At 37.4% G+C, this 22,728-nt stretch overlaps 2 protein-coding genes across 4 annotated transcripts in view; both read left to right on the top strand.

Annotated features, from left to right (window-relative positions):
- The window catches only part of LOC105219210 (gamma-1-syntrophin), a 149,409-nt gene that overhangs the window by 23,136 nt on the left and 103,545 nt on the right, over window positions 1-22,728 (top strand). Inside the window, exons 1-2 of one of the 3 annotated variants that reach the window (XM_054233650.1) lie at window positions 3,922-4,068; window positions 4,121-4,200. The gene's annotated coding sequence lies outside the window, so the exon portion shown is untranslated. Of the gene's footprint in view, window positions 1-3,921; window positions 4,069-4,120; window positions 4,201-22,728 lie in introns of those variants that run through there. The other 2 variants (XM_054233648.1, XM_054233649.1) reach the window with 2 other exon arrangements.
- On the top strand, window positions 13,925-15,652 carry LOC105219220 (uncharacterized). The gene has a single exon (XM_011195204.2). It carries the CDS (start codon window positions 13,989-13,991, stop codon window positions 15,555-15,557), a length of 1,569 nt encoding a protein of 522 aa, XP_011193506.2. The 5' UTR covers window positions 13,925-13,988; the 3' UTR covers window positions 15,558-15,652.

Here is a 22,728-nt window from a genome sequence, read left to right as displayed (position 1 = left end):
TACACATGTATACTTACATATATAGAACGGAATATAAGGAAATTCATTATTATAATTATATTATGTGACAATCAAACAATTTAGCCCTATATGTTACCTATTTTATTAACACACTTTCGTTCGTGGAGGGAGTATTTCAAAATTAAACAGAAGTTAGATTGTCTACGTAATTATAATTAAGATTCCATAACCATTAAGAGATTATACTTAATTGAGTACTTTAGGGTAATAAAAATATTTTATTCTGTCTAATCTGTTGTATTTTGCAAAGTCAATGGAAATTTTAGGCGAATCTTGACCTTCAAATACATGGGCAATAATTCCTCAAAGAGGATATTCCTTTTTTGTGGTCTATAGACTAGCTGCAGAGTTCTGCTTTTCCCCGCCTGGATAAGGCAGCGAAGCGAATGGGTCTGGTGGTGAATGAGGACAAGACGAAATATCTCCTGTCATCAAGCAAACAGTCGGCGCACTCGCGTCTTGGCTCATACGTCACTGTTGACAGTCATAACTTTGAAGTAGTAGATAGTTTCGTATACCTGGGAACCAGCATCAACAACACGAACAATGTCAGCCTCGAAATCCAACGCATAATCACTCTTACCAACAGGTGCTACTTCGGACTGAGTAGGCAATTGAAAAGTAAAGTCCTCTCTCGCCAGCAATACGCTACGCTGGCTAGGTCATGTTGTCCGAATGGACGAAAACTCTCCAGCCCTGAAAGTGTTCGATGCAGTACCCGCCGGAGGAAGGGGAGGCCGATCGGCCCAAAACGTGAAATTATTTGCTCACCGAAGTGTTCTCTTAATAAATTTATTGATTGATGCGTTGTGTATGAAGTAACGCCGTCTAGTTGAAACTAAATAATTCCGAAATCACAAGCTTCAATTTCAATCATCAAATAGTCGTTTGTCGTGGCACGATAACGGTCTCCATGTGTGGTTACGTTCTCGACGGCATAAGTTTTGAAGAAATATGGACCGATGATTCCATCCATTGTTTTTTCGGGATGAAATGTCAGCTCTTGAATCTCTTCAGGTTACTCTTTGTTACAAATGCGGAAATTTCCTTTTTTAGATACCTTTTCAGTCATAAATGGGCTTCCTTTGTTGACCATACACGAAACAAATTGATCACCCGCAGTTAGGGGCAGCCTCGCAAGAATCTTATTGAGATTCTTATTTCAACAATGATCTGAAATAATGAAATCTCTCATATAGCGGTAGCGGTTATTACGTCCAACCAAATTTTTTATTTCTCTCTCTCACTCATTATTTACAACAAACTTAGAATGAAAATTCAATTAGTACTTCATTTAATGCATTTCTAGCAATTCATTACAATGCTTTTTACCTTTGAATTCGTGAAAAGGTAACAGTTACCTTGACTTACCACTATCCACTTATCCAAAATGCACTTGTACCGTTAATGGCAGTTGCACTTAAATTGGTTAAATTTTTTTTACATATGTACTCAATTAGCGGTAATTCGCGGCTGTAATTGACTGACGGCAATCAAAGGTGCAAGCGAGCAGATTTATACTTCTACACAGTGCATACTTAATGAAAGCATACATATGTATGTGCTTTGTTGTAGTGCTTTAAAGGGCAAAAGTCGGTGTGTGTTTGTGCTCTCGCATTTACGAAACTGTGAAAATAGCTTTTCACTTGATGGCGGGTTAAAAGCTTTATGTGGTCGCTGTGGTGTTTCGAAATGTTGCTTTTAAAATGAAAATATACAAACATATAAATATCACTATATGTACGAGTATATTTTTGAAAACTATTCCATTACATTTTTGTTTCTGCTGGTGAAAGGCACTTAACTACTAAATGAGCGTTCAAGTCGCGCTTGAGTTAATTAGTACTGCATAGAGGAAATGTAGCGGAATAAAAAACTGTGTAATTAATTTTAAATGAATTTGGCAGCATTAAATGTGTAACTATTTGGAATTTATTTAGTTTTTAATTTTGGCATTGGCTTAGAACATAAAACACCTTTCTAAGGGTTAAAGCCATTCCAGTATATTTTTTATTAAAAAAGTAAGAGTTCTTATTAATTCTGAAAAAATTAAGGACACACTTTTAGTGGCTTTTTTCCGAAACCAAAGGTAGTGCAAGCTCATGAGTTCCTTTTCTACCCACAAAAAGAGTTTGTCATGCCTCTGTATACATCCTGGTCAAGCTATAAAGCTTTTTGGGTTTTCAACCTAGAATTCTTCTTGATAAAATACAAGTTTTCGGAAAAAATCAGGTCAAAACAGAAAATCGAAAGTGAAACTTATGGTCCTGAGCGTTCAGTTGTTTAATTAAACGGATTTCGGAAGCTCTCTCTTGTCGTGTATACTTTCTCGACCACTACTATTCCTTCAATATTAATCAAAAATCTTAGTACATATTTAATTTATACTTTGTTGTGACCAACTTTTATCAAGAACACCAAACTATCAAACGAGCTTCACAGCCACTGAGCTTACTTCAAATTTCTATGAGTCCCCTCTCATATACAGTGGAACTTTCAAAACTCGAAGATCTCCATAACTCGAACTTTTGCATTGGCAATAACGTTTAGAAATCAAATTTCATACAAATTTCCTTCCATAACTCAAACTTCCTTAACTCGAAGTTCTCCATAACTCGAACTTTTGAATGGGTCCTTCTAGAAATCGAACTTTTCGACCAGGGCATAATACAAAACTTAACATTGTACTATCGAGGCATAATTTTTAAGGAGCCTCCCTATATCGTAAGGAGGCGAACAAAAAATATCATATTACACTTATGGATTGGATACATTTTTGGAAAAATTGTACGTTTTAATGAAAATTCTATAACTCGAAGTTTTTTTCTGAATTATTGTGATTCGAGTTAGAGAAGTTCCACTGTATACTTATTTCATACTTGTCCGAATGCCAGCTAAGCAGAAAGTTATCACAATAACTTGATGGACATACGAAAGTTTTAACTATATTATTCAGAAGAAGAATTTGTGTTGTGACAGCTTTCACCTGCGACAATCACGTGGACGTTGTTAGCGACCTGTTCTTATGAAGCTTTGAGTAGTAAATAGTAGTGAATCACCAACAATCGCTAAAATGCATTAAAAGAATATTAGTTTTCCTCTCAGATTTGTTTTTCACTGAATATTAGGCACTTAATTGCATTACATAGATGGATAAGAAAATACAAATTTAAGTGACATATTTTGTTAGGTGAACTTTATTTTTTTATTATTATATTCAATACCTTCTGCTGCAGAACATAGATTTATGTATTTACTATCTATTGATATATTTAAATCACGAATTAATATATTATATATTTTTTCAAAGCTTTACATATTATATTATTTTCTAAAAATATTCCCCCTACTTAATTAGCGATTTTTAACATTCCTCGATTTTTGTTGCATACTTTTGTGCGTTTTTGTTACTGAGGACTTATCTAATAGCCTTTTTACACAGGAGCTAATTTATCAATTAACCAGCCTCTGCTCGATTAAAACGCTTATTAAGATCGATTTACCATTCAAAATAAAAATCTACATTAAATCATAATTGAATTTTAATCGACTTGAAAATGAAATGCAACTCTGCGACAAAGACGTACGATATACGTTCTTTGTCAGCCTACTTTTGATAAAGTAGGTAAGGCAGATGTCGCTGCTAACAATATCAATCAGTTCATGAAACTTACCAACTTCTTATGAAAAGAAAAAACAAAAATGTATTTATAATAGCTGATCGAATAGCCGGCAGTGTAAAAGACAAAAAATGGTTTCTCAATAAAAATTTTAATGATCAATTAATTTGGCGGTGTAAAAATGCTATAAATCCGCAATAATTGTTTTAAAGAGTAATATGATATCACTAACTATAAATGCTTCTCTGTTTGTTAATTTGAAATGTTTGTTTGTTTAATTAGTGTAAAGAAAAATTTGCAAGACCTTTGGTGTGCGCAGCTTGCACTTTCAATGGCAACATGAGTAAAAGCAGCGGAATCTTAGAGAGATAAATATTTCATACATAAGTGCGCAAGTATTTAGATATGGATATAAATGCCATAAAAGGTGAGTCATGTGAGTATTATTTTAGAAATTTTTTATTGGTTTTTATTTTCAGGTATATTATTTTTTTGGGACCAGTTACAAATATTTTGGAAACTTATATTTTTGGAAGAACGGAAAGAGGTACAGCAACAGGTATGGCAACTATTAAACTAGTATAGAATAATATTTATTTATTTATTTATAATATTAACTTAAATTCAATCCTATTCAATCCAATCAACTTTTGTAAATTTATTAATTTTGTGATTTACCTATTAAGTTTGTTTTAAAGATAGACCATTAGGTTTTATCAAATTTCCCGATAATACTTCTACTGGGTTAGCATAGAATATTGAGGTTATGACATAGATGTGTTGGAAATATTGTAATTTTAATGATTCAAACCTAACCTGTTTACAATTTGTCTTTGGTTGTAAATACTTTTATGATATGCATTAGAATTTCTATCTTAACCAAGTACAGTAAATTATAATTATTTGCTTATTTTCAAGTTTTCCGAATTAACTTACTTCTGTCAAAAATATTCGATAGCATATACATTTTTTTGTTAGAAAGATACTTTTGAAAATGTTTGGGCAATCTTAATAATAAACAATATATTCCTTCTCAGTTAATGAAGTTCAGCATATTTCTAGTAAAGCATACTATTTTCATAATTTCAATGTCTAATTATACTTTTTGTTGTAAATATGAAGCTGGCGTAGTATATATATATATTTGGCGTAGGAACCGCTTTAAGCGATTATAGCCGAATCCACCAGAGCGCGCCACGCATTCCTCCTTTTTGCTTTTTGGCGCCAACTGGAAACACCAAGTGAAGCCAGGTCACTTTGCACTTGGTCTTTCCACCGGAGTGGAGGTCGTCCTCTTCCGCGGCTTCCTCCAGCGGGTACTGCATCGAATACTTTCAGAGCTGGATTGTTTTCTTCCATCCGTACAACATGACCTAGCCAGCGTAGCCGCTGTCTTTTTATTCGCTGAACTATGTCAATGTCGTCGTATAACTCGTACAGCTCATCGTTCCATCGTCTGCGGTATTCGCCGTTGCCAATGTTTAAGGGACCATAAATCTTGCGCAAAACCTTTCTCTCGAAAACCCCAAGAGTCGTCTCATCGGATGTTGTCATCGTCCACGCTTCAGCGCCATACATCAGGACGGGAATAATGAGCGACTTATAGAGTTTGATTTTGGTTCGTCGAGAGAGGACTTTACTTTTCAATTGCCTACTCAGTCCAAAGTAGCACCTGTTGGCAAGAGTGATTCTGCGTTGGATTTCAAGGCTGACATTGTTGGTGTTGTTAATGCTGGTTCCCAGATAAACGAAATTATCTACAACTTCAAAGTTATGACTGTCAACAGTGACGTGGGAGCCAAGACGCGAGTGCGCTGACTGTTTGTTTGATGACAGGAGATATTTCGTCTTGTCCTCATTCACCACCAGACCCATACGCTTCGCTTCTTTATCTAGTCTGGAAAACGCAGAACAAACGGCGCGGTTGTTGCTTCCGATGATATCAATATCATCGGCATACGCCAGGAGCTGTACACTCTTGTAGAAGATTGTACCCTCTCTATTTAGTTCTGCAGCTCGTATTATTTTTTCCAGCAATAGATTGAAGAAGTCGCACGAAAGTGAGTCACCCTGTCTGAAGCCTCGTTTGGTATCGAACGGCTCGGAGAGGTCCTTCCCGATCCTGACGGAGCTTTTGGTGTTGCTCAACGTCAGCTTACATAGCCGTATTAGTTTTGCAGGGATACCAAATTCAGACATCGCGGCATAAAGGCAGCTCCTTTTCGTGCTATCGAAGACAGCTTTAAAATCGATAAAAAGATGGTGAGTATCGATTCTTCTCTCTCGGGTCTTTTCCAAGATTTGGCGCATGGTGAATATCTGGTCCATTGTGGATTTTCCAGGTCTAAAGCCACACTGATAAGGTCCAATCAGTTCGTTGACGGTGGGCTTTAGTCTTTCACACAATACGCTCGACAAAACCTTATATGCGATATTGAGGAGACTTATACCACGGTAGTTGGCGCAGATTGTGGGGTCTCCCTTCTTATGGATTGGGCAGAGCACACTAAGATTCCAATCGTCAGGCATGCTTTCTTCCGACCATATTCTACAAAGAAGCTGATGCATGCACCTTATCAGTTCTTCGCCGCCGTATTTGAATAGCTCGGCCGGTAATCCATCGGCCCCCGCCGCTTTGTTGTTCTTCAAGCGGGCAATTGCTATTCGAATTTCTTCATGGTCGGGTAATGGAACATCTATTCCATCGTCATCGATTGGGGAATCGGGTTCGCCATCTCCTGGTGTTGTACTTTCACTGCCATTGAGCAGGTCGGAGAAGTGTTCCCTCCATAATCCCAGTGTGCTCTGGACATCCGTTACCAGATTACCTTCTCGGTCCCTACATGATAATGCTCCGGTCTTGAAACCTTCTGTTAATCGCCTCATCTTTTCATAAAATTTTCGAGCATTACCCATGTCGGCCAGCTTTTCAAGCTTTTCATACTCACGCATTTCGGCCTCTTTCTTTTTACGTCTGCAAATGCGTCTCGCTTCCCTCTTCAGTTCTCGATATCTATCCCACCCCGAACGTGTTGTGGTCGATCGCAACGTTGCGAGGTAGGCAGTCTGTTTTCTCTCCACTGCGGAACGACAATTCTCATCGTACCAACTGGTTTTTTGGCGTTGCCGGAGACCAATTGTTTCGGCTGCAGCGGTATGCAATGAGTTTGAGATGCCGTTCCACAGCTCCCTTATATCGAGATGCTGATGAGTGCTCTCAGAGAGCAGGAGTGCAAGTCGAGTAGAAAATCGTTCGGCTGTCGGTTGTGATTGCAGCTTTTCGACGTCGAACCTTCCTTGTGTTTGTTGACGGGCGTTCTTTGCTGCACAGAGGCGAGTGCGTATCTTTGCTGCTACTAGATAATGGTCCGAGTCAATGTTTGGTCCTCGGAGCGTACGCACGTCTAAAACACTGGAGACATGTCTTCCGTCTATCACAACGTGATCGATTTGATTGCGCGTGTTTCGATCAGGGGACAGCCACGTTGCTTGATGAATTTTTTTATGCTGGAATCTGGTACTACAGACAACCATATTTCGGGCCCCAGCGAAGTCGATCAGCCTCAGGCCGTTTGGCGATGTTTCGTCATGGAGGCTGAATTTTCCGACTGTTGTGCCAAAGACACCTTCTTTACCCACCCTGGCGTTAAAATCGCCAAGCACGATTTTGACATCGTGGCGGGGGCAGCGCTCATAGGTGCGTTCTAGGCGCTCATAGAAAGCATCTTTGGTCACATCGTCCTTCTCTTCCGTTGGGGCGTGGGCGCAAATCAGCGATATGTTGAAGAACCTCGCTTTGATGCGGATTATGGCAAGACGTTCATCCACCGGGGTGAATGCCAGGACTCGGCGACGTAGTCTCTCTCCCACCACAAATCCAACACCGAATTTGCGCTCCTTTATATGGCCGCTGTAGTAGATGTCACAAGGACCCACCTTCTTCCGTCCTTGTCTCGTCCATCGCACTTCTTGGACGGCGGTGATGTCAGCCTTTAGTTGTATGAGGACATCAACCAGCTGGGCAGAGGCACCTTCCCAATTAAGAGTCCGGACATTCCAGGTGCATGCCCTCAAATCATGATCCTTAGTACGTTTGCAGGGGTCGTCATCAAAAGGGGGGTTTCTCATCCGAGGCTCGGTGTTTGTTTTCATTGGGGAGATTTTTTTATGTGGTGGGTCCCAAGCCCTACGCACAACCGCACAAGCGGGCTTCGCCTTCTCACTTTAGCTCGCCTCCAAACGGATGTCTGTTAGCTACCCAGGGGATACTTGGTCTAAAACCGGAAGTCGTGAGCTGCTTGAGTCATATGCAAAAGAATCGTTCCTGGCCACTCCCAAGTGAATGGCAATCAGAAACTTTCCTCACTTGCGTGAACTTCTACATATGACCCCATCCCCCAGTGAATGGCAATCAGAAACTTTCCTCACTTGCGTGAACTTCTACATATGACCCCATCCCCCAGTATAGCTTCGAAATTTTAGCGATTCGGTTTTAAGGGGGTCATCCGAACTAACGGCCCGTTTTTTAGTGATTTTTCAGAATTTCTTTTCTACGACCAGTAAATAGATAGAACATTATAATTAATACCATTTATTAACATATATTTCGACTGTATACATTTAAATTTTAAACTTAAACAAGTAAGGAAGGGCTAAGTTTGGGTGTAACCGAACATTTTATGCTCTCGCAATTTATTTATTGAATTTCATTAATATAACACACAATTTGACCCACATATTCGTCATATATGTGGTATAAAGTCCATTGAAAGTTGGAAACCCTAATATTAGGTTAGAAGCACCGAGGTCCTCATGTACGATATATAGGGGCCTTGAAAACCTATGGTCCGATTTCGGCGATTTTTAGAAAGGGGCTGCCAAACTAAAAATTCAGTATTAAATCAAAGTTCTGTTCCGATATCTTCATTAGTGCTTACTTTATATATTGTAAAGTTAACGATTCAGATCGACTTCAAAGTTCTGGTATACAAGAAGTAGGCGTGGTTGTGATCCGATTTGGACTACTTTCACAAAATATCATTGGGATGCAAGGAAAATATTAGAAACCAAATTTCATTGATATTGGTCGAGTAGTTTCGGAGATATATTATGCTAGACCCATAAGTGGGCGGAACCACGCCCATTTAAAATTTTATTTACCATTTTGAGTGCAGGTCTTCTGGACCTTCTTTATAATAAAATTTAAGGTTTCTGTTGGTTTTCCTTACTGAATTAAAGCATTTTTAGTAGTTTTCAACATAACCTTTGTATGGGAGGTGAGCTTGGTTTTAATCCGATTTCATCCATTTTTGGATTATATAAGGAAATGCCTGAGTAAAACGACTCCTGAGAGTTTCGTTGATATAGGGGGCGGGCCCACGCCCACTTTCACAAAAAAATTACATCCAAATATGGCACTTCTCAGAACAATCCTTTGTACCAAATTTCACTTTCACGGCTTAGTTATAGCTGTTTATGTTTTTGCTCAAGTTACAGCTTGCGAGGACGGACGTACGGACGGACAGACAGACATCCGGATTTGAACTTTACTCGTCACCCTGATCACTTTGGTATATATAACCCTATATCTAACTTGTTTAGTTTTAGGACTTACAAACAACCGTTATGTGGACAAAGCTATACTACTCTCTTAGCAACTTTTATTGTGAGAGTATAAATATTGTGTAGAATATGAGTTACAGCGTTCTGAACACTACCGCCTCGAAAAAATGGCGCTCGCACTTCATCCACTATTCCGGCTGATTGGCTTATCGGAAACGAAACGAATTAGCCGGGTTTTAATCTCTAAGCTTAAATGCATGGAACGTATTGCAATCATTGCATTTACCAAAAATGGAACTTTTGGTAGACATTTGGAAAAAAATTGCGATTGCGATTTTGTTTTAGTTTTTTGTTATAAAAAAAAATGATTTTTTGGAATTTTTAAATAATAATAAGCGTTCCATGAGTTCATGTGCTGAATGTACCCCACAAAGTTCAAGTCGAAAGTTTCCAGCTGCCAAACAAGCGCTTCGGAGAGCCCCGTCTTCTAACTGCTGTCACTTTAAACCGACTTCAAATTTCTTAAAATCACTTTACTACAGTATTCTAGACATGTTAAATAAAGAATAAGCAAAAAATTTTTTGAGCCCATCATATGGGATGACCCCCTTATGTAAAAAAAAAAAAACAAAATTTATGTGGATTTTTTTATCGTGAGAGCTTTAGATGCTGTATGTTCTTTCTAATCTCTATAAAAGCGCTTACACAATTTTTAAAAGAAATTCCATCAATCACTGAAAGCAATTGCAATAATTAGTTCTAATGTAAAGTATTGAGAAAAAATAATTACATTTCCGTGAATTTCCTCAGCATTAAGTGGGAGCTATTGAAGCGAACAAGCCGCTATACCACCAATAAATCACTTTGACCAGACTGCCGTGCACTTTTATTTAACTATTTATTCATTATTTACTCTATACTTGAATGATTTCGAATTGACAAAGCTTTACTTTAAATATACTAAAGCGAATTTATTCGTGATTTTTTTTAATTCGAATTTCTTTGTAAAAAAACGGCGACCACTACTCACACAGCACCAATGTCCACAGTGTGCTGTCCAATTAACTGAGCATTTTCTGCGCATAAATCAATTACTTTTCAAGCGGCGCCATTGAAAGGTCCGCAAAGCTGTAAACTACGACACCACGTTTAAAAGGACACTACCGGGATCGTCCTCCGTGCGCCGCTCGCTATTTACCCCTGTCCGCACAGAAAAGGCGAACTGTTTCCTTTTAAAGTTACAGCGCTGGACAGGCTCTGGCTGTTGCAAGCGCAGAGTGGAAGCGCATAAAAATGGGCAAAAGTGGCAAAGGCGTAAATACATATACTAAACAAATGAAATAGTAAAAGCACAAAGTAAAATACACAGCAATTTATCGCTAACAGCGCAAAATTGTCGCAGCAATTCACGCAATTGTTGCGAAGCGTCATCGTCATCGTCGTGCAACGGACGGACACTGCCTGCCTGCCAGCGGCGGCAGCGCCATTAATAAACGCGCAATAAAAAGCGGCAAATGAATTAAAACTACTGAAAGCCCAGCACAAATAGGGAAGTGCGAAAAAGTTGAGCGTTCAAGTAAAAAGGAAGCAAGAACAACAACAAAGTTTCTTTTTCTTCTCTTACCTTCTTTTTTTGCTTTGCAATGCTTTGTTTCCTTTTCGTTTTTTCACCGTTTGATCAGTTCGTTTTTCACTAAATTGCAGCAAGTTGATTGCATAGAATTCGCCACAATCTTCTGCCGCGGGCTAAGAGACGGCGTTGCATCTGTAATAAGGCAACAAAGTAACACTTTCGTCTTGCAAGTGCACAATACAAGGCGATACGGTTACTTATTGTATTTTTGTATACTTTTTTTACTTTTAATCAGCCACTAGTCAAAGACTGGCCAAAGACTGCATCTCTTATTGTGCATCTCTTATTGTGTTATATTTTTGTGCTTAAGCTGTACTTTCATTCATTCCTTTTGTTAGAATGTAAGGCCATTCTTCGAGTTTAACTGAAGTAAATTCATAAATAAATCGGATTATAAATATTCAATAATTAGTTGTAAAAGCAACTCAAAGAGCTTAATTAGAGAATGTAAGAAATTATGAGATTTTTTGATTTATATTATTCAATAAGCCGATGAGGACTTAGAGGACATCGTATCGCATAGAGCAAGTCAGATATGTATATATGAATTGTTAAAAAAATTGTTTGATAAAGGCTGCAGTATGACGAAAATGAAGTCAAAGTCGAAGCTATCAAATTAATTGTTTAGAATTAATACCCGATCTAAAATTTAAAGTCGATGAAAATATGGATTGAAATTTATCAAAATAATCGTCCAGAATATGAATGAAAGTGACAGCATTTTTTTGAAACAGTATGTTAAGATATCGATAGTTGTTCTTAAAGACATGTCTTCTACTTAAAATGCGTACAAGAAATAGCATGGTTTCGTCCGCTCAATCGTCTTATAAGAATAAGAATAAACGTGCTAGAAAAGTTTAAGAAAATTATTGCGGACATGACAACTTAGGCTTTTAGGTCAAATTTCATGTGCAGTTCTACCTTTTTTAACCAACTTGGTTATAGAAAAAAACTAAATTTGTTGAACCAATATTCGATTTTATTATTGAGAGCGATACACCGACTTGGAAAGATTTTTTTTTAGTAAATGACATATTTACACAGTATGCCTCAGTTTCTGCTATCACTTCTTCATTATACTCTCGCAACAAACTTGCTAAGAGTTTTGTTCAAATAACGGTAAAACTTAAGATATCTTGATGAAACTTGGCACACTTGTTTCTTGGCACCATAGGAAGGTTGCTTTCAAATGAGCAAAATCGGACTACTGCCACGCCCACAAAATGGCGAAAACCGAAAACACATAAAGTGCCATAACTAAGCCATAAATAAAGCTATGGAAATAAAATTTGGTATGAAGGATCGCACTGTAAAGGGGCATATTTGGATGTAATTTTTTAGGGAAGTGGGCGGCCGCCTCGCCCCCTACTAAGTTTTTTGTATATATCTCGCAAACTACTAAAGCAATATCAAGGAAACTTTCTAGAGTCGTTTCTTTTAGATTCTATTTATACAGTCCAAAAATGAAGAAAATCGGATTATTACCACGCTCACCTCCTATACAAAGGTTATGTTGAAAACTACTAAAAATTCTTTAATTCAGCAAGGAAGGACTCCAGAAACCTTAAATTTCTTTAAGAAGAAGGTACAAAAGGACTCCACTCAAATTGATACAAAGTATACAAAATTTTAAGTGGGTGTGGCTCCCACTTATGGGTCAAAAACCATATCTCCGAAACTACTCGACCAATATCAATGAAATTTGGTTTGTAAAATTTTCCTTTCATCCCAATCATATGGTGTGAAAATAGGCCAAATCGGTTCACAACCATGCCTACTTCCCATATACCAGAACTTTGAAGCCAATCTGAATCATTTACTTTACAATATATGAAGTAAGTACTAGTGAAGATATCGGAGCAGAACTTTGCATAAATACTGCATTTATAGTGTGGCAGCCCCTTTCTAAAAATCGCCGAAATCGGACCATAGGTTTTCAAGGCCCCTATATATCGTATATGAGGACATCGGTGATTCTAACCTAATATTAGGCATTCAAGGTTATCCCCTTACTCAAACTCAAATATTCATGAAGAACAAATTAAAAGAATTTCTTTTATATCTGTAAAGAATCAGCTGTCTCGATCAATTTCATCTTACTATCGCTATGAACGTCCACTGTGGACATGGTCTTCGGTTCTCATATACGATATTAGTAAAGCACTTGGAAACGAGAAATGTGTCTAAACCATTGATATATGGTTTGTAAGTTTATCACACAGAATTCTAACTCTGATATACGTATTATGTTAAAAAAATAACGGGAATTTTCAAAACATAAAATTTCGCGTGTTTGGAAAGTCAAAAAAGTCAAAAATTTGTTTCATACATTAGATGTATTTTTATGATTGATGATTTTTGTTTAGACTGCCCCAGGCGCCATATTCTCCAGACAAGAATCCCTGCGAATTTTTCCTATTTCCAAACAAGCTAAAATATATAGTGATAAAAAAGAGAATCTTAAATGGCCGACGTTTAACAAGCTTACCAGAAATCGACAAAGGCTATCTTAAAAATCGAGTTTGAGTATTGTAAAGAAGAACTGGCATACCATCGAATGGGGACTATTTAGAAACCGACAATAGTATAGACAAATGAAAAATATTTTTTCAAAAAATCAGAAAATTGCCGTTATTTTTTTAACATAAACAGAAAAATTTACAGCTAAATATCTAACTGTTATTTCTGTTTATAAAACATGAAAAGGGACTTGTCAAACAACGAAAACAAGAATACAAAATATTTCTAAAACTAATTGCAATGCAACCATTTGCACGCAATAAGTCAAAACAGGTGCTAATGCCCACTTAAAAGAGTCGATTGGTGTCAAAACCGTTTAGTTAAACAATGAAATAGTACCGTTTGCGATGTTCAGCATGCTAAGTAGTCGGCTTTCGAAATGTTTATTGTATTTTATATCAATATTAGTCAGTACAAAGACTTTCGTTAAGGTGAATGCATTCAATACGGATTTCAATGAGACCGCTGGAAGAGATTTGCTGAAATTGTTGGAAAACGTGCGTGATGAACGGGATTATAACACCCTGGCAGTTTGGAAGTCAGGAACAGAAGATTGTGTTTTCGAGCAGCTTCTACACGAGCTAGCTTGACCCGTGTTGCTCATCGATAAACCGCTGGCATATAAATACAAAATGTCATTTTCGAGAGAGCTAGTCATACTACTGTGTCTGGAACATGAAAATCTGGGCGCTGCGTTTGAGGAAGTCAATGTGTTTCATGGTTTGAAGCAAACTCGTATTGTAGTCTATGCACCGAATGCGACTAATTTAAAGATAATAACAGAAATCTGCTTAAACGCGATGGCTAAAGATATTTATAATGTGTTAGTAATACCAAATGGCTTCGCTGGGACACACAAGTATTACACCTGCAATATGTTTCCACTCGATGCGCCACGCTATAAAGAGAAAACTGTACACTCGAGTTCCATCTTTGAGCATCAATTTCGCAATATGCATGGCATGAAGCTCTTGACATACCCTGATCAGCTGCAACCACGTTCGATGCTCTACTACGAAGCGGATGGCACGTTGCAGATAGAGGGCTATATCGGTAAATTAGTGTCGGTATTTGCCGACAAACGAAATGCAACACTGGCCATTGAACATCCATTTGAAGTGGGTAAAACCATGTACTTCGGTGATTTAGTTGAGTTGGCGCTTAACAACACTGTCGATATTGTCGCAGGTTTAACATTTCCACATAGCTTGGAAGAATTGGCTATGATGTCTTATCCAGTACAACATTTAGATTATTGTTATATGGTGCCGCTGCCCGAAACTGTACCAATTAATGAGCTATTCGTGGGGATTGTGCGTTTACCAACACTGTTTTTTATTTACGTTTTTACTGTAATATTCGCCGCCTTACTAACACACCTCAATCAGCGCTTGAAAATCAGTTTTATTAATCTCTTCTTGAATGACAAAAGTATACGCGGTATTTTGGGTCAATCCTTTGTGCCAGCAGTCAGACCAAATTTGAAAGTGAAACTTATCATATTCTTACTCTGCTACATGAGCATCATTACCAATACAACCTATCAGGCTTATCTGCAATCTTATCTAACGCATCCACCACTACAACCGATGTACCGCAGTTATGACGACATGGAAGCTGCGGGTCTCAAAGTTATATTCTCAGCGAAAGAGAAATATGTATTAGATTCGAACAGCAGCGCGTTGGCGCATCCAAAACTCTTTGAGATCATGCAAGACTACAACGCATGGTTGAAACTTCGCTCATCGATGAATACGAAGTATGTATATCCCGTGTCAAATGCACGTTGGGAGGTCTTCGAGTTTCAACAAAGTCTCTTTCATCGCCCGATATTCTATTTCAATACGGATTTGTGTTTCTTTAAAAATGCCCTTAATTGTTTGCCAACGCGCCCGGATCTGCCTTATCTTGATCTGTTGGATGACTTCATACTGCGTCTATATTCTTCGGGTATCATAAAAGAGTGGTTATCGTTAAATTTCTATGTTATGGCGAAGCTAAAGTTGGTTGTATTCGAGGATTTAAGTAAGCCTATGGATTTTGGTAGACCTTTAGTTTTAGATGATTTTTACTGGATACGCATACAATACCTTGGCTGCTTGGCTTTAGCATGCATTGCTTTTGTTGGAGAAGTGGTGTATTATCGTTGGAAATATCAGAAACGTGTGAGGGAGGGGACTGGATTAGCGTACTGTGAATAGCCTCAATTATATATTCTGGAAAATCTGTGATTTAAAAAAAAAAAATATTTTTAGTTGATCGTCTGTAAACTTTAGTTGTTATAACTTCTTAATAAAGATAACATTAAACTAGTGCAATAGTAGGACATCTTTATTTAACATAATAATAAGATTTGAATGATTTTAATCAAAATCAGTTTCTTTCGTATTTCGGCAAATCGTTCTATCCAAAATCGAAATATTTTTTTTTCAAAGATCCAGATTCTACATCCTTTCTTAATCGAATTTTTCTTTCTTTCACAACTAAATAGTCCGGTTCCATCGGAATCGGCATTGTCGTGCCTGTTATTTTGGACTCTTTCACCTCCCCTCTTTTTCCAGTCTACAGAAGACATAGCTAACGGCTCAATTTTTGGTGGTCAGCAGTTGGATGTTTCTTTACAAAATTGTATCGAGTACAGATAAGAAAGTCCGATATAAATAGCTCGAAAAGGTCGTCGTCGAAAAAGTCGAACTCTTTTAAATTTTTAAAATTCTTTCTTCTTGAATACTTTCGGAAAAGCTTTGTCTTCATGTTAAAAGGTAAAATCTATGGTCTTTTCAGCAAAGTCTTTATTAATTCCGATCAACAGAGGCGCCTAGTAGTTGGAAAATCCACTCAGAGAGTAGGTAGGTAGAAGTGCTGCCCTGTTATTGTTCGAGCTCAATTAGCACTATCTGTGCCATTTTGATGCACTAGTCGTTGACCTTTTTGTTGACCTTTTTTATTTGCTATCATGTTTAAGCTTCTCGTTCAAACCATTTTGTGGTTTCGATGAAGCTACTAATATCCGTTATGCTTTTTGTAGACATACATTCGATGTTTGATGCTTAATGGATTCCCAGTGTTCTGTGTCGGATCTGCGATAGGGCTGGACATTCACAGAGGAAGTGGAAAATTGTTTTCTTATTCCCTGTTAGTTCGCAGCTTCGGCATATGTTATTGTAAGGCATACCCATTTTCGACGCATATTCTCCAAATGGCCAATGCCCTGTTATGGTAACAGTTCGTCTGAAGATACTGTTCCTTGACTTATTTAATAAGTTGTTAGTTCTCTTCATGTCGTATTTTAGCCATATCTGTTTGGTTATTTTGCATTTAGTTATATTCTTCCATCTGTTGTTTGCTAATTGTTGAAATTGTAAATTAAGCTCTCTTCTGGTCGAGCCTAGCGGACTTGGTTTTAATTCGGCTGTCTTTGCCAGCTCGTCTGCTTTTTCATTACCGAAAATGTTCCTGTGGCCGGGAACCCAGATCAAGTCTAGGATGAGCTTGTCTTCTAGCGAGAGTAGGAGTCACAAACAAGAATTGCTTGGTCAGGATTCGTTTGTAAAGCTATGAGAATACCGAAAAGTCGATCTTTCTCCATAAATTACCGAAAGTTTGGCCATGTATGCTAGATTTTCTGACTATGGGGTTCAATATTCTGATCTTGTCGTTGAAAGCACTCATTGCTTATGGCACAGTGAAGAGCATGTGTCTGTAAATCGTTCTCTTGAGATGGGAATGAAATTCAACTTTGGGATTAGGATTGTGGTGAGTGGTAGATCTTCATTAGTCCAGTAATCGAGCATGCCGAGCTCGAACTCTATGCCTATGCAGGTGGACTATTTTATGATATTGCAAGTACCGTTATATGCAGAAAACTATGGAACTCTGTGATAGGGTAAATATTGTTAGAGAATAACGAATATGAATACGAAGTACGACTATGGACGAATATTTAAAAATATATACTGCCATGTTATGTTGCACACATCCGTACACACACTTTCCACATGCAATATTTCGCGGTAATTTTCGTATGCGTGAAAATGGTGTGCATTTTAATCTACTGTGAAAATGCGTGTAATTTCGCGCCAGTCACGAATTGCTAAACTGCAAACAACAACAGCAAACAGATACAATTATGAGAGTGCAGCGCGCTGCATATGGTCCTCAGAGTGCTACTGTGTGTGTGTCTGCGCGTATTGCCGGCTGCTGCAAATGAAATGTGGTCAGCGCGGATGAAGTGCTGGCGGCACGCGAATTGCGGCAACAAAAAGTGTAACGGTAGCTGACGCCGTGGTAACAACAGTGTCGGGCAATCGGTGTACAAATAGGCCCCGCACAAAAACAGTTATTGTCAACAATTTTAATTTTCATTGCAAAATGTTTTCTGGTGATCAAACGGGCTTCATATACGCCGGAACTCGTGTCAGTACATAAGCACACGCAAATGTATATTTTTTTATTTACATATTTGAGCTGGCAATGTTACCATTCACGTCGGTTGCAACATACGTTTGGACTTCCCGGGTGTACACCGCTGACCGCATAATAAGGACGATGATGCATGCAAATGCTCTAATATATGATTTTTTTGGTTGCATATGTAAATAGTAGGTGTATATACAGTTAGTCGGAGGAATTATAACGGATTAAACTTTTAGGAGATTTATAATTAGAGTTTCCGAGAATATACTATAAAGTTGCATTCTTTGAAGTTTAGGATTTAATGAATTCTCCTATTCTCTCCTAGTCAAGAGTCGACATTTTCTCTGAGAAATATGGTTGAAAGAGAACAAGCTTGTCGGGAAAGGTCAATCTTATTCATTGCTATCCATTTAAATTTTCATTCCACTTTGCGCCATCTAGCGTGGAATTATCCTTATGAACATAGCACAAAAGCTTCAAAATATTTTTCAACAATTATAACCTAGCTTTATCGCATTGATAAGATCTTCTCATTATCTAGAATTAATCAGATATTACCGATGGACTTATTACCAAATATCCAAGCTCGAACTCCACAACGTACAGTCCGAGTTTAAAGCCGCTTTCAGAAGCTATGTTTAATGTAAAATGAGGTTTAAATCAAAGAGAAATTTTACAGAAACGCTGACCAATATCATCAGACCTTGGATCCTAAGCATATATGAAGGTCATGAATTAGGCTACTTGGCCTTAATTAAGAGCAAAAGACCTTCGGACAAATTAAAACTACTGAAGTATTTCTCCATAGTTCAAAGGACTCTGGCAACAAGTGTTAACAGCAATAACAATGTCAGCCTGGAATTCCAACGTAGAATCACTCTTGCCAACAGCTGCTACTTTGGACTGAGTAAGCAATTGAAAAGTAAAGTCCTGTCTCGACGAACAAAAACCAAACTCTACAAGTTCCTCATCATTTTTTTCCTACTTTATGGTGCAGAAAAGTGGACGATATAAACATCCGATGAGACGGCACTAGGAGTTTTCAATAGAAAGGGTTTGTGGAAGTTTTACGGTCCCTTAAACATTGTCAACGTCGAATACTACAGACGATGGAATGATGAGCTGTATGTGTTATTCGACGACATAGACATAGTTCAGCGAATAAATAGACAGCGGTTACTCTGGCTGGGTTATGTTGTTCGAATGAAGGAAAGTGGTCCAGCTCTGAAAGTGTTCGATGCAGTAGCCGCAGGTGGGAACCGATGAAGAGGGAGACCTCCACTCCGTTGGAAGGACCAGGTGGAGAAGGACCTGTTTTCACTTCGAATTACCAATTGGCGCCAAACTGCCAAAAGGAGAAATGCGTGGCGCGCTGTTGTGGACTAGACTATAACCGCGTAAGCGCTGCCTACACCAGTCAAGAAGAAGATGTATAATATAGTCTTTGAGTTAAAAATCGACAGCTACAAAGGCTAGTCCTTCGATCAAATACAGATTCCTAACTCTGAACATATCTGGAGCAGTAGCGGGGGCTATGAGTCGGGCCTACATAACAAAGTTTTTCCGGCCAATTGCTATCAACTCGGCATTATTTCGAGAAATTTTGTCGCTCCAACAATAACAACAAAGGAACCCTATACAAAATATACTCTATACTTAGAATACACTTGTAGTGTTAAGAAACTACTGTGGACTCGGGTTTTTAATTAGAAACTAATAGTTCGACGACGCATGTCGCGACACTGGCATTCTCAGTAGCGGAAAACCACTTTTGTTGACTCATAATTTGGACGAACGGGGCCACTATTTGGAAGAGTATGAATTAATGCTCAAAGCAGTCAACCTCAAAGCTTGCTGTTTCGCTACGGGTTTACTGGTAACTTTTCATGACAACCGCCGTAATGCCACTTCACTACTTGGGCTGTGCCGACCATAACTTTGAGCACTCGCAAATCAAATAAATAAATATTGCATTCACAGTTGGCGAAATCACTGTTCGTATACAAATGCAATATACGAGCGTAAATATACCCTTCAACAATTAAATCGCTTTGCCACCATATTTGCCGCTGATTATGCGCCTGTACGCCAATTTATGGTTTGACTGTTGTTGTGGCAACGTCAGTCAGCCGTCGACTATATTCGCTACAAAAACGATGAAGGCATGACATTTCAATGGCAAAAGCCGACGCACACACATACACTCACACACAAATCATTCACTCAAATGTAATCATTTGCAGTTGTTGTTGTTGATGAAAAAATAATTTTGCGGTTTTATTGCTTGTCGTGCCGTGGTTTTTTAATTATGAATTATGAAAATTCCATGACATTTTCGCAGAATTTGAGCAAATTAGTTAATTTTTAAAATGCATGCAATTTCAAGTGGCAATTTCAGTTTGAACACGAATGCCAGTTGCAAACGAAACGTATGCCAATCTCATTAGCTATTTGACTACGAGCAACAAATGTGTAGTGGCAACAATCAGTGCAATGAAGCTGGTTTTTGCATTTCGCTCATTTTGATGATGGCAAAATTAACGTTTGCATCCTGTAGATTATAGCGTAAATTGTCAATTGCAGAACACATACATTTTTTAATGAATTTTGTACAATAAATTTAACTGTGGATTCTATTGTGTGGTATCATGAAGGTATAATAAATTCCAATAATGGAACCATAAATAAATATAAAATATATTGAATTACAAATCAGTAAATATGTATTTATGTTAATTTTGAAATAATTACCTTTTGAAAAACAGCATAATGTGAATATATTTATAAAGGTATTTCGCCGAAATTTTAGCATTTGCCAATTTACAGAATTTTGAATAGCAATATATTGATTATCCTATTTTATTACATAATTTGTGATATCAAATGACTAAAGCCGTTTTAGTAGTATTTCTCTCCATTTCCTATCACAAAATACGAATAATGTATTTAGGGATGTCTGAAAAATGAACGAGTGTCCGAAAACATCAGTGAGAATAATGTGAATTACGTTTTTAAATTACTCAATTGAACAAAACGACGACTATCTAATGTATATGGTGTTAAGTTAGATAATGCTAAGAGACCGATTCTCGCCACAAGAATCAGGAATTGGGATACCAAAAACTGTTACTTGTGGATCCCCACATTTGTTGCCGAAGCGCTTTGGGCCTGGCACAAATTTGTTGTGGCAACATATTTCTAATTCCAGCTTGGTATGACTTGCAAAACCTGGGCAGTGCATGACAAAGTGACTAGATGCTTCCATATCAGCATCAAACTTGCTTGAATTCGTAAGCCATGTGTTAATGGTTTTTAGAGACAATAAGAATACGATGTTATTTATACAGACTTTAGTAAAGCATTCGATAGAGTAAACCACTCTATTCTATTGCAAAAATTGGATCATCTTGGTTTTCAACCAAGACTTCTTAATTGGGTATCTTCATATCTTAAATCTTTTTAAATCATATACTTCTTATAATGATAGAACGGAGTTACAATCGGACTTAAATAATTTAATTACTTGGTTTCACATAAATGATATGTCACTGAATCTTAAAAAATGTAAAACGATGTGCTTTTCGTTGATCCTTCTCCCTACGTAATAAATAACTTCAGTTTAGAGGAAGTATCTAGCATTGTTGATTTAGGAGTTACTATGGACCCTAAACTAAAGTTTAATTCTCATGTAAATTCAATTGTTTTAAAAGCTAAAGGTGTTCTTAGCTTTGTTAAACGTTGGTCTAAAGAATTTAGTGATCCGTATATTATTAAAACTCTTTTTACAACATTGGTAAGACCTATATTGGATTATGGTTCTGTGGTATTGAATCCTAGTTACAAACCATTCTGATAAGCTTGAGTCCGTTCAAAAACAATTTTTACTTTTTGCTTTAGGTCACTTACACTGGGATTCAAGATTGAATCTTCCTCCGTATACTAGTCGTTTAAAACTTACAAATCTACCTACACTCACTAGTCGTAGGGAAATGCTAGGCATAATATTTCTAGTAAAACTTCTGAATGGTTCTGTTTGTAGCTCTTTCCTTTTGTCTGATATCAAGTTTAATGTCCCATTTCGTTCATCTAGCCAGTTTAGACCATTACTTTTAAAATCTTCGAGAACAAATTTTGAGTTAAACGAACCATTCCGCCAAATATGTTATGATTTTAATTCTCATTCCAGCACATTTGACCTGTCTGATTCGATCTTTAGCATTAAAAAAACTATTTTGTCTTCGCTTAATAAGTAACATTAAACATTTTGAACCTTTTGTTTTTGTAAATTTTAAATCTTATTTAATGTATTGCTTATCGGGAATCATTATAAGATATCCTGAATCAACTTAGGTAACTAAACCGAATTGATCCAGATATTACAGAAAGCCCACGAAACGTAAATAAGACTATAGAAAATTTCAAAAACATCAAATGGTATCAATGGTAAAAGGTGAAAGCGCTGCGTAATAGGGGATAGGGATACACGCAATATACATATCTTACAGATACTTACTGGATTCCAGAGCATACCATCTGAATTTTAACTGTTAATATGGAATTAAGTTCTTGAGGATTAATTTGGAGTGATATTGGTTGCAATCTTAACTAACAGTCAGAGTAAAATAAATTTTTTTTGTTCATCACTCATCTAATTAACGCTTATAATTCTACTGAGGTCTCTTAATACGCTTCGCTAACGAAATAAAGTGCAAACAGAAATACAAAAAAAAAAATCACATCAAAAATCAACAGCAACAAATGCCAAAAATTATGCACAGCAAAGTTAAATTAATACTCACTAAATGTTAATTAAAGTGTAAATATATACGTATGAGTGCAAGTGCCTGCGCCTACCAGAGCTTATCAGCGCGCTAATTAAAAGTTTTTGCCTAAGAAAATAACGCATTACGCAACACAAATCCATTACATAAATAAACAACAATAACAACACGCAGG

The sequence above is a fragment of the Zeugodacus cucurbitae genome, chromosome 6 (assembly GCF_028554725.1).
Source record: "Zeugodacus cucurbitae isolate PBARC_wt_2022May chromosome 6, idZeuCucr1.2, whole genome shotgun sequence".
Classification (NCBI taxonomy): domain Eukaryota; kingdom Metazoa; phylum Arthropoda; class Insecta; order Diptera; family Tephritidae; genus Zeugodacus; species Zeugodacus cucurbitae.
Note: the sequence above shows the minus strand (reverse complement) of the source record. Positions and strands in the feature narration are given on the sequence as shown.

What these genes read in the sequence shown, in the direction of transcription:
- LOC105219220 (XM_011195204.2), top strand. Translation starts at nt 13,989, where the DNA reads ATGTCATTTTCGAGAGAGCTAGTCATACTACTGTGTCTGGAACATGAA.